The 15612-nt window shown below is 34.9% G+C and overlaps 1 protein-coding gene across 7 annotated transcripts in view; it reads left to right on the top strand.

Annotated features, from left to right (window-relative positions):
• Nucleotides 1–15612, top strand: part of SLC41A2 (solute carrier family 41 member 2) — a 133440-nt gene that overhangs the window by 91423 nt on the left and 26405 nt on the right. For all 7 annotated transcript variants that reach the window (XM_082349906.1, XM_082349908.1, XM_082349910.1 and 4 more), the window contains 2 exons: nt 6510–6641; nt 7672–7820. In XM_082349906.1, coding sequence (XP_082206032.1) covers nt 6510–6641; nt 7672–7820 — 281 coding nt within the window. The remainder of the gene's footprint in view (nt 1–6509; nt 6642–7671; nt 7821–15612) is intronic.

Here is a 15612-nt window from a genome sequence, read left to right as displayed (position 1 = left end):
AACAATCAAAATTAAAGAATTACATTTCACATAACAACAAGGATGAATTTTAGGAACTTAATATATGTGAATTATCCCATTTCTATAAAGTTCAAAAGCATGTTTAGGAATACATATATATGTGGTCATAACATGGAAAACAAGAGAATGAAAATCACAATTCAGGATAGTTACTCTGATTGACGAGGAAGGGCATGGGATTGGGGAGGGCACATAGGGTACTTCAAATGTAAAAGTCATGCTGTATTCCTTTTCTTAAACTGGGTGATGGGTACATGGGTGTTTTTGCAATATGGTTATTTATAGCTTATATGTATTTTATAAATATTATTTCTGTATCTATTAAATATTTAGTACAAAATAAAAATCCTGGAAGTAGCACTTTTAGATTTCTTATTAAATGGTTGATTATGAAAAGAATAGAATTAGAATTACAGCTAGGAGTCCAAATGAAGAATTTCCAAGGTAGGAGGGATATAGATACATTCATTGACAAGGAGGCAAAGGAGTAATAGAAAAGGAAAGATGGAGGATGCATGAGAGATGGTGAAGAAGGAAGTCCACAGAATGATGGGCTACAAAGTAGCCTTGGAAAAAAAGGATACCCCTTATTACTTCAATGTGGTAAGAAAAGGAGTCCTGAAGAGAGACTAAGGTGAAGGGTCTTACCTATAATGACATTCTCAGTTGTCCCAAGAAGGTAGATAGATTTCCCAACCTGTTTCATGTCGTGGCACACACAGAAAATTGTAATATTAGATGGCACACTAGGGAGAAGAAGGAGGCCACTTGGAACCAGAGGCAACCATCCTGGCCCTGCAGAGCTTCGAAGGTCAGTATCTTGACACAGCTGTAAACTATTCCAGGCATCCTGGTTTGGGAAGTTCCACTCGAGGCAGTGTTTCTCAACCTTTTTTTCATTTTGACCCTCTGAGGGAGCTATTTAAAACATGTTTTCCCCTAAATGTTCCCACCCATGAAATTTTAATATCACAGATATCCAATTTATCCATTTCTATACTGTATGTATATCCGTGCTTTATACATAAAATGAGTGAAAAAATTTTTTCTCCCCCCAAGAACAAATTTTTGTCCTCACTAAGAACTCATGATCTAGGGTAAGGGAAGCAGAAAATTTGCAGACCTTGTAAGTCACTCATCAGGTTGCTGACACGTACATTGGAAGGAAGTGGTAGAGGTGAATGTGCCTGCCCTCATTTAGAGGAAAGGGTCTTCACTCTGAGGGGCTTACATGTATTTCTTCTTAAAAAAAAAAAAAGAAGAAAAAAATGGAAGACACATCTCCCTTATCCCTTTGCATTTCTTGAAACTAAAAGAGCAGTTCCTGTGTGTGAGTTCTGATAAGGAGTCATGAAAGGAGGAGAGGTGAAAATGCAGAGATGTGTGGAGATGGCCAAAATATGTAGGTATATATGGAAGATACTAGATCTGCTGTGCTGTTGATTATAAGGCTTTGCTTTTGAACAAAATGAACTTTTACTTCAGGTTCCCTTAGGAATGCCGAAAAGAATTATTGACATAATTTGAAATATATTCTATGGTGTGAAATCTCTTCTGTGCTAAACATTTGCTGGAAACATATATTTCTAAATTTAATAAAACATGAAGTTGGACTTTAAAGCAGTCCTTTGATGAACCTTCTGAATTTGTTCATACTATCAAACTTTCTATTATCAGTGGAGCTCATTCTAGCAATAAGGCACTTAGAAATTAGGTCTTATGGATACTGAAAGCTCTAATTATTTAGTATGTTGGAAATCTGTTTTTTATTAATGTTATTAATTTATGTGACAATCTTTAAATGCTCTCTACTAGCTCTAGTAGTGCAGTTGTCTGTGAGGAATTTAAGTAATTTAAAAGAAATGCTGATAGACTTGCTCTTAATAGAAGTATAGAGTATGTCGTGATAGCGAGAAAGCATTTCTGACATTAAGGGAAGCTATTCCAAGGTAATAATTCTGCTGTAGTTTAAAAATATAACCAGTGATCATGCTGAGATCATGATGGAGTTTTAACTTCATGAGAGCTTAAAACTTTGATAAGTTTCTATACTAATTATGTTAATTATTTTGCCTTCCACATGATGCCTTTAATCTACTTGGAACTGATTTTTGTGTATAGTAGGAGAATAGGGGTCCAATTTCATGGTATTTTTTTGGCATATTAATAACTGTCTTGGTACTATTTATTGAAAAATCTATACCACTCTTTATTGATCTGCAGTACCTCTTTTGTATATCACAGATTTCACAGGTATGCGTGCGTGTGTGCATGTGTAGTTATCAGGTTAAAAAAGTACCCCTCAATTCCTGGTTTGCTAAGAGTTTTTAATAATAAATAATAAAATGATGAATTTTATCAAATTTTCTGCATTTATTCATATAATCGTATTATTTTTTCCTTCATTTATTTGTTAATGTACTGTATTATATTATTTTCAATTATTAAATCAGCCTTACATTCCTAATATAAATGCAGTTTTGTTGTGGTGTATTACACATTTAACATTTTGCTGGATTTGGTTTGCCAACAGTTTGATATCTTTTTTACATTTATTTTTATTCATAAGATTGGCTTATAATTTTCCTTTTTCATATTGTCATTGTTGGATTTTGAACTCAGAGTTATGCTAGTCTCATTATGTGAGTTAGATATACTTACTCATACACTTTATAATGTAAAGTAATGTAAGATTTTATAATTTATTCTTTTTATTATTATTTGTTACTTAAATATTTGGTAGAACTCACTTGAAAAAAACAACAGCAACAACAAAGCAAACAACTTATGTGGACCTGGTTGTTTTTTGAAGAAGATTTAAAATTTTAGATTTAATTTCTTTAGTCATAGAATGATTCAGATTTTGTATTTCTTCTTGAGTTAATTTTGTTAAGTTATATATATTTTAGAATATTTTCCCATTTAAATTTTCAAGTTTATTGGCATAAAGTTGTTCATAATCTTATTTTTTAAATATTGGTAGTAATTGGAATTATGACTTCCTTTTTTTCCCTATTGTTTGTCCCTACTCTTCTTTTCTTTTCAGATAACTGATATTTAGCTTTATTGATCTTCTTACTTTTTTCTCTTTCATTACTTTTCTTATTCTAGTTTGTGTTTATATTTCTATCTTTTCCAACTTATTGAGATGGATGCTTAGGTCAGTAAGTCTTCCTTATTTTTTAAGTATATGCGTTTAAGACTTTAAGTGTGCTTCTCATTACTGCTTAAGCTGCACCCCCACTTGCTTTTGTATGTAATATTTAATTTCCATTCAAATACAAATGTTTTAAAATTTCTATTATGATTTCTTCTTTAATTCACAAGTTATTTAAAGGCATGTTCTCTCAGTTTCCAGATAGTGAAGGCATCAGGCCCTGAAGGTTTTTTTTCATGAATAAGTTTTTAACTATGAATTCAATTTCCTCAATATAGGGTTTCTCAATCCTGACACTAGTGATATTTGGAGCCAGATAATTTCATATTGTGGGGGGGCATCCTGTGCACTGTGGGTTGTTTAGCAACATCTCAGGCCTCTGCCCACTTGATGCCAATGAAACATCCCAAATTACGACAATCAAAAATGTCTCCAGATATTGCCAAATCTCTTTTTTTTTTGATTGGGGGTCGATTATTGGTGGCAAAATCACCCCCAGCTGAGAACTACTGCTTCATAGATACAGGGCTATTCATGTTATCTATTTCTCGCCAAGTGAGTTTTTATAGTTTGTGTATTTCAAGGAATTTTAAAATTTCACCCAAGCTGTTATTTTCTGGCATAAAGCTGTTCATGGTATAACCATATTATTCTTTTCATCCTGCATTGTCTGTAGTGATGACTCCTCTTTCATTCTTAATATTGAAATTTGTGTCTTCTTTTATTCTTGATCTATTCAAAGAACCAGCTTTTGGTTTCATTTCTTTTCTCTATTGTTTCTGTTTTCTATTTCATTGATTTATGCTCTTATACTTCTTATTCCTTCTTTATGCTTTCTTTCAGTTTAATTTTTTTTATTTTTTTAGGTTCTTAAGATGGGAACCTTAGATCATTGATAATAGATAATTCTTCTTTTCTAATATAAGATTTAATGCTGTGAATTTCTAAGGACTGCTTTATGTGCAGTACTTATCTCAATATGTTGTGTGCACAAATCTCAGTATGTTGTGTTTTCATTTTCATTAAATTCAGAATATTTTAAAATTTCCTTTGTGATTTCTTTTTTGACCTGTGGGTTATTTAGAAGTGTATTGTTTGCTTCCAACATTTGGGGGAATTCTCAGATATCTATCTTTTCTGTTGTAGCCAGAAAACATACTTTATGTGTTCCAGTTTTTTCAAATTTATTGAGACTTGTTTTATAGCTCATAGTATGGTCTATCTGCTTGAATGTTCCATGAGTATATTTGTAAAGAATATGTATTCTGCTTTTGTTGGGTGTTGTGTTCTATAAATGTCCTGTAGATCAAGTTGGTTGTTATTATTGTTAAAATCTTCTGTATAGTTTTGATTTTTTAAAAATCTGTGTATTCTACCAGTTAATGAGAGAAGAGTGATAAAGTCTCCAAGTATAAATACCAACTTGTCTGGGGTTTTTGTTTTGGTTTTTGTTTTCAGTTTCATCAGTTTTTCCTGTGGGTATTCTGAAGATCTATTTTTAGGTGCAACTACATTTAGGATTGTTATGTCTTTTTCGTGAGTTGACCTCCTCAGCCATTATTCAATGTTTGTTTTTCTCTCTGGTAATATCCCCTGTTATAAAGTCTTTTTTTTCATCTTTCTGATATTGATACAGCCACTCTAGCTTTCTTTTCACTAGTGTTTATATGGTATATCTTTTTCTGTACCTTTACTTTTAACCTATTTATGTTCCCATCTTTTAATAATGCATATTGTAACCTCTTTCCCACTAGATCCTTTAACATATTAATCATAGTAATTTTAAAGTTCTTGTCAGATAGTTTCAACACCTGAGTCCTCTCTGAGTCTGGTCCTATTGACTTCTTAACTCCTGACAGTAGTCTGTTTTCTTTATTGCTTTTTACTGTCTCAGAAATTTTTTATCAAATGCTGGACATTGTGTATAAAAGAACATTGGAGATTGAGATAAATATTATTTATGCCTTAAAGGCAGGCGTTTTCTTCTATTAGGTCATTAGTATGGAGGACTGTGTGAGTCTCATCAGTAGTTGAGCTGGGTCTGGTTTTTGTGGTTGTTATAGTTACCTTCAGTGCACCACTGACTTCAGATGTATCAATGAGCTCCTGCTACCTTATGCTCCGTGTGAAGCTTGGAGCGCTGTATGCCTGGAGCATGAAAGGCTTAACTATCTGTGCTCTTGCTTCTCTTCTCATGGTAGGTTGCTGATGCTTGTTACATGGTGCAAGGCATGGAATGGGGTTTGGGATTCTCTTGCACTAGTCTCAATCTTAGGCAGTTCCTATGCATTTGGTCCACAGAGGTGAGGCCTTCTCAGTGTTTCTTAAGACCAATCAATTACTCAGATTGGTCTTAAGCAGGAAGAGTTCCTTCCACTTCTCCAGCAGCAGACAGCTTTTGCTTCTACTCTTCCTCCAGTGGCAGCTGATCTTTGCCTGGGGTCGGGTAGCTGGAGTGTTTCCTTCATCGCCTCAAGCAGCTTTTGTTTCATATGAGAGAGGGAGTCAGAAATGGATGTGATTTCTTGCTGTGTGCCACCGAGGTTGGCTCTCTCAAGTGTTCTATCCTACCTCAGTCTGTCTCACAAGTGCCCAGGGGAGGCTTGCAGAAATAGTTGACCCGTGAGTGTAGACTCCCCTTGTGTCTAGGGTTCCCAGGTGTTCTAAATGGTTATGTTAGCCCACACTCAGCATTAAAGAATTTGAAATTTTCAGTTGTTTCCTTCCTACTTGCTTTTATGACTACTACCTCTTCCTCCCATAATCTGTCAAAGGAGAAAGAGTTTGGGTGTCCTAACTTACCTTGGGGGCACTTACCACCCTTTGGAATTCATTTTACTTCTAGGCATCAACTCCCCTTCCTCTGAGTATATGAGAGGATAATCTAGGTTAAAAGATGACTTTCTTGAGTATTTTTTTCAGTGTCTTATACCCATTTCTTTAGTAACCTGAGAAGACACGTATCAAGCCTTGTCTATTTGAGTAAATCTAGCTTGTTTTCCCTGTCATTAAGATGATAAACATGAAATGTCTTGTTACCTAGTTTTATATCTTGGTTGTGATAGTAATTTTTAAAAATTACTTACTCTGCTTTCAGACCAAACAGTGAGTTAGATTTGAAAGAATAATGAATGAGTCTTTTACAGCAGTGATTTTATGCTTTTGGAATATCTACCTCAACATTTAATAAATCAACATTTCAGAAGAATTCTGTGTTTCTTTGTTTTCTTGGCCCAGGATGTGACATAAAGAGGCTTGTATTTGGTTGAATGTATGCACATTATTTAAAATATGAAGAAAACTACCTTGTTTGTTTTTCCTTATGTTTCAGGTATTGGTGGTAATTTGGTAGCCATTCAGGCTAGCAGGATTTCTACTTATCTCCATTTACACAGCATTCCAGGAGAACTGCCTGATGAACCCAAAGGTGGTTACTACCCATTTAGAACTTTTTTTGGTCCAGGTAGGTGCTTGTGGATTTTTGCATATTTTATTTCAGGAACTATTGCTCTCTATGAGTATAGGCAGGCAACATTTGTTGAATACATATTTTGTTTGTGAATATCACATAGTTTTCCACTTCTGAGAGCTAAATAGATTTTAAATACTAGAATAGATTTTGTTCACTAAATCTCAGTGAACAACAACAAAAAAAGAATTTGGATCAATTCTGCAGTTGCTGAGGAACTTTGTATAGTTTTTCTCTTTTCTCTTTCTCTGGGATATCTTGTTTTAGGAGTCAGGAAAGAGGAACCTTGTGCATATAAGAAAGCACTATTAGGTGATTTAGGGAGACAGATATACCATCTGTCTTTTGTATATTAATCTTTTGGACCTTTCTAAATGTAGGCATTTGATCCCAAACAAGCAGAATGAGAGGGGATAACCTCAGTTACAAGGACATTATTATGTCCCAGGCATATGATATCCAAAAACCTAAACCACAATTTTAAATTCTTGACAACTTTTTTTTTCTGACGAAAATAAATGTAATGTAATAAATGTAACTTTTGAATGAGGATCAGAAATGCCCAGTCTTTTAATTGCAATGAAAGAATTCTAAAGGAAAAATAGAATTAAAACATTTCATAACCAAAGGTCCTCTATTAGAAGATCATGAGATGTCATTTAGTCATTAAAATGATCAATAAAAAGGAATTAAATGATGTAGGGAAAAAAACACATTTCAGTACTTTAAGAACTTCATGTTTTTTCTTTTGTCTTTCCTCTGTTTTTATAATGGATATTATAGTTTGACAAGTGTTCTGCATAGCAAGTTTTTATCAACCACCTTTTATTTAATTAATATATAACATATAGGGAGAATTTTTAAAAATTAAGTGAATTGTAAATAGTTAAAATTTATTTTTAGCAATTGAATTTTATGTGATTCTATGCAATATAGTAACTAGAAGTAATCCTCAAATTTTAACAACTGTGACCTATTATTCACCAAAATATGATTTTAACAACTTTTACATTTTATATTACAGGAGTAAATAATAAGTCTGCTCAAGTTCTACTGCTTTTAGTGATACCTGGGCATTTAATTTTCCTCTACACTATTCATTTGATGAAAAGTGGTCACACTTCTTTAACTGTAATCTTCGTAGTAGTATACTTATTTGCTGCTGTGTTACAGGTAAGAGTTAAAACCTCTTGCAATCTCTTTTATGCTCAGATTGATGTAAAAGTGTAACTGTAAATCTAAAGGCATAAGAAATATTTTAACATTTCAAAAATCAGCTGAATGCCTTCTTATTGATTTGATCTTCTTAAAGCCAATAACTTTTAATATGATTTGATCAATAGAACTGTTGAATTTCCAGTTTCCTGGATTCTATGTCTTCCCTTTTATTTGTTCTCTTCTTTTGTATGAACACATCTTCAGATAAATTCTTGAGAAAGACTGCTGCATAGGAGAAAAATTCTTGAGTCTTTGCATTTTGTAAAATGCTTTTACATGAATAGCTTGACTGGGTATAGAATTGTTTCTTTTAGAATTTTGAAGGCATTGCTTCCTTGCTTTTTAATTTCTCCTACTACCATTGAAAAGAACAACACATGCCATTCTCACTGCTGATCTCGTGGTACAGAACTACTTTTATCTTTCTAGAAGCTTCTAGAAAGAAAATCTTCTCTTTTTCCCTATTGTTCTTAAATTTCTTCTGGTATTTATCTAAAGTTTTAAAGTAATATGCCTAAATTTCTAGTTCATGATTAATCTTCTTTAGACTTATGCTAATAAAAGTTGAGGATTTGGGGGCTGTTATAATGCCGCATCTTTCCCATATGGTTATATCACAGTTTTTGGTTAAATTAGTAGTCAGTGTTTCTATTATTGGGTCTATCTAAACATTGTTTACTATAGAGCCGGATAGTGTATTATATTTCCTTTTTGTGTATTTTACTTTTCTTTGGGTTAATAATCACATCTTTTTTCATTTACCTCATTTTCCATAAACCCATCCTAAATTTTTTTTCAACTGTTCCAGCTTTATTTTGGCTTCCTAGCCATGGCTTCTTGCTAAGCTCTGTAGGATTTGGTACCTCCTACAGTGAGAAATCCTAACTTAAGAGATGCATTCAAATAATTCTTTGAAAAGATAACATTTGAATTTGGCCTTCAGGGGGTTTGTAGGAGTGGAGCTGGAGGATAAGTATGTGGAAAGAAACTGCATTGATGATAATGATGTTAACGAAATTCACTGACATTTACTATGTTTCCTGTATGACCAACATTGTTCTAAGTGCTTTACATGTACAGATTTACTTCATTCTCACAAATACTCTCTGAGATTTGTCCTTCTGATATAAATCAGTGATTTTTAAAGTGAAGTACGTGCAAAACAATGCATTGTGTACAGAAAGAGAAGATTAAAACTTCTATTTATATATGTCTACCTCATTTGCTTAAAATGTCTATTTTCTCCTATTTTTAATGATTGCTTTACAATAAACATTAGCACAGTGTTACGTAAGTATACTCATTTATATTGCAAGGGCTGCATAAGCTAAAACTTTTGGAGGTTACTGAGTAAAAGCATAGAGATGAGAAAGCACAGAGCTTATGCCAGAAAGAGCAAGTAATTCATACAGAGGCTCTAACTAAAAGAAGAGAAGATGAGGTTAAGAAGGTGGATTAGGGCCAATGTAGAAAGGCCTTAAATGCCAGACAGAGGAGACAAGAATCCACTCATAAAATAACAAAAACCCTTAGGACTTAATTGATATTTTTAACTTTTCTGTAATGCTTTATAGCGCCCAAGATTTTGTTAAAAGTCACTTATCAAATCATTCATTCATTTATTCATTCAATAAACCTTCATTCTACTAGATGCAGGGATGGGTTTTAAATCCCAGGATGAATAAATTCAGACCCTATCCTCAAGGACTCATAGCCTGGAGGGAAGACTACTACAAGAACAAATAACTATATTATATTGTAATAGAATATAAATGCTGGGAATAGCTACGCGTAATTTGCTGTCAGAGCTTGGAAGAAAAAGCAACTAATTCCACCTCGGGAGTAATATTTTTCTACTATTCAGTAGGGACAACAGTTACTTCAAATGCATTTTTACTACTGGCTATCTTTATTGCTACATATGATATGGTCATTTATTATAATTTATGTTCTCCATGTGTGTAAGTATTATGAAAAAGATGCATTCCTCAATCCTATGGGAAATATCTAAGAGACTATTCTTTGGTCTGTTTGTAAGCATGCCATTTTTAGAGCAAGTTCCTATTTGTAACTTTACCTCTTCACTTCATGGATGGATTTGATGTTTATGTTTATGGTTCTGTGCCAACATACTATCATGCATCATTTCTCTTATGTTCATGAAGGATATAAGAAATTTTTCTGAATTCATAAAAATATTAGATTTCAACCTTACGCTCACAGTATTCCTATATGTCTTTTGTTAACCTCTGACCTAAATTCTGACCAGTAAAGTTTGAAAAACCAGAGTTGAGGAGAGTAATTATTAATCTCTCTGTGTCTCAGTTACCTCCTCTATAAAGTGGGAGGGATACAGACTGTCCGACTTACGATTTTTCAACTTTATGTATGATGTGCAAAAGCGATAACGCATTCAGTAGGAACCGTACTTCGAATTTTGAATTTTGATCGTTTCCTGGGCTAGTGATATTCGGTATGATGCTCTCTTATGATGCTGGGCAGTGGCACCGAGCCACAGCTCCCAGTCAGCCACGTGTTCATGAGGGCAACCAACCGATAAACCGATCCACTTCAGACCATTCTGTACCCAACCATTCTGTTTTTAGCTTTCAGTACGGGATTCAGTAAACTACATGAGCTATTCAACACTTTATTATGAAATAGGTTTTGTGTTAGATGGTTTTGCCCGTCTAACTGTAGGATAATGTTAGTGTTCTGAGCGTGTTTAAGGCAGGCTAGGCTGAGCTACAATATTCAGTAGGGTAGTTGTATTAAGTGCATTTTCGACTTACAGCATTTTCAGCTTATCATGGTTTTTTGGGATGTAACCTCATCATAAGTCCAGGAAGATCTATAGTATTACCTAACTCATAGTCACTTTTGAGGATTAAATGAATTAATTACATAAAGCTTGCTTCATAGTAGATGCTATATGCGTGTTAGCTGACACTATTGTTGTTGTCATTGTTATTAACATGGAATTGTAAATGGTCAGCCATTAATCTCTGAATAACAGTTGGATTTTTTTTAATTTTATAGTATTGATTGAATTTTCTTATGTGTCTTTTACAACTTTCATTTTTATGGGTTTTAGTTTTTATTTTCTCCCTAAGAATCAGATAATCTGCCAGAGTAGGTCTTTGTTTTTGCACCTGACATTGTGCATTATTTCAGTGGAATAGCTTAGAATCAGATTGTAAACTGTCAAATCAAATCTTCATGCTCTGACACTAACATATATAACACATACATGAGCACACGCATTCACACATCTCTTTAGAGACTGAGATTGAGATAAAAAATCTTGACCTTCCCCTGCCTACTTCACTCAATCCAAAGATGGACAGAATAAATAAGTACTTTTTTTTAAGATTTTTTTTTTTTGATGTGGACCATTTTTAAAAGTCTTTATTGAATTTGTTACAATATTGCTTCTGTTTTATGTTTTTTTTTGGTTTTTTTGGCCATGAGGCATGTGGGATCTTAGTTCCCCGACAAGGGATCGACCCGCGCCCTCAGCATTGGAAGGCGAAGTCTCAACCACTGGACTGCCAGGGAAGTCCCTAAATATGTACTTTTTAGAGACAAAGACTCCTTCACCACTTAAGACTCATCTTTTAATATTCTTTACTTGCCTGACTTCCTTTTTGGATCTGGATTAAATTTATATTCAAAACCGTGGTTTAAGTCCCAGCCCTTACTCAAATATTTCAGTCCACACCAGTCTTCCCATCACTAGACTCTATATTTTGATTGAATATTATATAGTAAAATTTTCTAATGCCTGTTTAATTTCTCTCTGCCTAGATTCCTACCTCCTTGAAGGGAGAGACCAAGACTTTTTTCTTTTGGTATTCTCCACAAGACATGATAGAGTGGTTGTTTTTTGAATTCTTGATATTTTACTCTCTTCCCAGACTAACATTCTTTAAGGAAATTTCCCCACACCACCTAATTTCCCCAACCAACTGAATGAAGGAAATCCATTTGAAAGAAACTTGATATTGAATTTATTATAGTGACATCATGACAGTTCTTTGCAGTAATTTTGCATTTACTCAGATGTCATCTTCCTGGAAGCCTTTCTTGAATACCTAATTTGGTGCCTTTATTCTCTGTTCCCATGGTACCTTGTGAATACCATTATCCTAGCTTTTCTACTTCACATTGACATTATCTGTTCCTGTGTCTGTCTCACCCATTCTAGAGAAAGGGTCTTTGTTTTACACATTTTTTTAATCTCTAGCACCCAGCCCCATTCCTAGTGCTCAATTAGTATTTGTTAAACTGAATGACTGTATCTTGCTAGCTCTGTCACCCCCTTCAGGAAGAGAAAAGTTTACGACTGTATTTAGGTACTAGAAATTCCAGAAAAACTGAAAAATCTAAATTTTCTTCTCCTTGCTCAAATTTTCTCTCTTTCACTGACCTAGGTATTTAAAATTATTTAAAAAAAGAAATAAAAGGCAATGAAAAATAAAACACAAAATACCACAAATTCTATCAGGGTTCAGTCAAAATTATAAGGATTTACTGAAATGTTTAGAGATGACATGACTTGATATCCAAGGAAAGTGCAAGATTGGCTTTAGATAAAGGGAATTGGAAATGAGTTGAAAATTGATGAAGCTGAAGGATGGAATGTGAGACTGCTGTGGGGATAATGTGTACTATTCTGTGTACTTTTGTGTATGTTTGAATTTTTACATAGTAAGGAGTTTTTTACTCTTTTTTTTTTTTAATTTTATTTTATTTATTTATTTATTTATTTATTTATTTATTTATTTATGGCTGTGTTGGGTCTTCGTTTCTGTGCGAGGGCTTTCTCTAGTTGTGGCAAGCGGGGGCCGCTCTTCATTGCGGTGCGCGGGCCTCTCACTATCTTGGCCTCTCTTGTTGCGGAGCACAGGCTCCAGACGCGCAGGCTCAGTAATTGTGGCTCACGGGCCCAGTTGCTCCGCGGCATGTGGGATCTTCCCAGACCAGGGCTCGAACCCGTGTCCCCTGCATCGGCAGGCAGATTCTCAACCACTGCGCCACCAGGGAAGCCCCAGGAGTTTTTTAAATTAGGTTTTTCAGAGCATATTGACTTCCTAATTTTGGTCCTGTAGCTATTTCTTACTTAAAGTGAAAAGTAAAAAGTAAACTTGAGTTTGAAATTGTTTGAGACTTAGAATAGTTGAGTTCATATCTTGTTCATCTTAAGTGCACACTGACTCCATTTTTTGAAACTATTTTTTAACTTTAAAAATCTACTTACATGTCACACACACATTTCGTTGTTTAGGTATTTATTACGTGTCTTGAAACTAGAAGGAACCTAACAAATGTGTTTTTGTTATGTGTCATTAAGGCCACTGAACCACAGTCAGTAGGTGTGATGGATTATACTCTTACTCATGTTCCCGCCCAGTGCCCAAGAGCAATCAGAGTAGTTGGAATATGTCAAGGCTGGAGTAATGTGCAAAAGGCATCCATATTTAGTATACCACCAACCACACTGCATTTTAAGGGGTTTTTTTTTTTTTCAACATTAAGGATGGGTCAGCACCAAGCTGACCATGCTGATTACCCATTCTACCTTCTATGCCATCAGTCAGCATTTGTGAGACTGCTAGCTGTGACTAAGGGTACAGTCACTGGCTTTAGAACAGAATTTTTCATCTGTGTCAAATTAGCCCACTGAACCCACAACTTGGATTTCACAGAACCAGAGTATTTAACATGTCCAAAACGAATTTATTTCTCTCATAATCTTTCCCACATCAGTAGGGGTGGTGGACAAGAAACCACAAGTGCACAGAGAACTAGGCCAGGCTTAGGTACACAGAGATCCCCTAAATCTCTCAGCCCTCAGCTCCTGACCCTGTGAAGTTCCTCCAGGATGGGGAGAGCCTTGCTCGCATAGACTTTATATCTCATGTGTATTGCTGCTGTCCAAATCCTGCCCATCGCAGACACTGCCATTACCTTGTTACTGGTGAGTCCAGGCAGTGTAATAGGAAGACTCCTAGATACTTCTGGGTTCTAATTCTGGTCCCTTCCTAAGTCCATAACTTTGTCTAAGGCACAGCCCTGCTCTGTGGCTTGGTTTCCTCACTTGTAACACAAGGGTGAAGATACTAACACTAAGATAACCATATAATTTTAGTCCAAACCAGGACACTTTCGAGAATGAAAGGGAGCTGTTAATAATTATGATTAGAGTCACAAGCATACCATGACTATCTGGGACAAACCAGGAAGTAGAGTGGCCCTAGCTATCACTCAAATCCCTTCCTGCATTTCTAATAGTTGACTTTGTGAATTCCCACTCCTACAGTAAAGATGATTTGTTACAAAGCATTGTTGTACCTAATTAATAATGTATATGCTAATATTAACATTATTTGGCAACTAAAACAGTCTTTAATATTAAAATCTATAATTGCTGCTAAGGTAATATTAAGTTAAATTGGCTTTTATGGGTTAGCCAGAGAACCTAGGCAATACATGAAATGTTGTTTTCCTTAAAAATTGTATTCCAAGTCCAAACAGCTAATTTTGAATTAGTCTTTTTAAGTTAGAAGCTATCTATTTTTACATTTGTTCAGCCTAAAACAGTCTCTTTCAGGTTCCTGGGTGCACTCTGTGTTCTAATATCTCTGTATTTTACCTAGAAGTCTGTATTTGCCTCTTTCTGCCATAATTTGACTTTGTGATTTTACAGTGTTCAGCTTTATCTCCTCTTGATCTGCAACTTTTGAGAGGAAAAGAGTACTGGCTCTCTTATATTAAAAGCCGGCTTATCTCCTTATCACCTAAATTGTTCATTCTGAAAATTTTCCGTCTCTGACAGATCCCTTCTTGAGGTTTGGTGTTCTGAGCCACTTTTTCAATATATATATTTAAGAGTTTCCAAAATGGTAATAGCAAATATTTATATAGCATTTATTCTGAGCCATGCACTGTTCTAGGTACTTTACATGTATGAACTCACTGAGTACTTAACACAGCCCAGTGAGGTAAGTTATACTATTAGTTCCCACTTACACATGAGGCACTCGACCTGGAGAGAAGTTGAGTAGCTGGTCCAAGTCCACTCAGCAAGACGGAGTCCAGATCCAGTCTACAATCCTAACCACTGTGTTTTACAAGAATAAGTTTGGCACTTTGTTTTGCTCTTAGTGAGGGTCATAGTTTTCAGGATGGCAGTTCTTGGAGGCTTAAAGCTGCCTCTTCTCTCTGGTTTCATTAGATCTTCATGTTTCTTCCAGCCAGGTGTTTTGCCTCCAAATTGCATTCGTTCCACAGAGTTTATATGGAATCTGTGCCTACTGAAGTCAAGTAGGAATCCAGTCAAGGACGTGAATAGGTCCTGAGAGAAGGACTAAGTGCTACGGAAGTTCAATAGTGGGAGAGTATATTTCTAGGTAGGGAGGGAACCTTTATAATGGATAAAATTTTGTTTTGTGGAATCCACAGAAAATGCCACTTCAACAAAAAGGAAGTAGCATTAAGTAAATGAGAAGACTCAGGGTATTTACAGAAATACTAAGAAAATTTCTGGAGCATAGCCTTTATGAAAGGGAGTGATGGAAAATAAGGTTGAAAACTACAGATTGTGACAAGATCATGAAGGGTCTTGCCGATCAGACTGAAGAGTTCATTTTATTCTATAGAACGATGATTTTCAACATTTTTCCCACTCCCAACAAACTTGAGAGATCTGACACATTCCTCTGATGCAGTGTCATATAACGTGGAA

The sequence above is a fragment of the Balaenoptera borealis genome (genome assembly GCF_965194805.1).
Source record: "Balaenoptera borealis genome assembly, chromosome: 13".
NCBI classification, from domain to species: Eukaryota; Metazoa; Chordata; class Mammalia; order Artiodactyla; family Balaenopteridae; genus Balaenoptera; species Balaenoptera borealis.
This window is presented reverse-complemented; position numbering and strand designations above follow the sequence as displayed.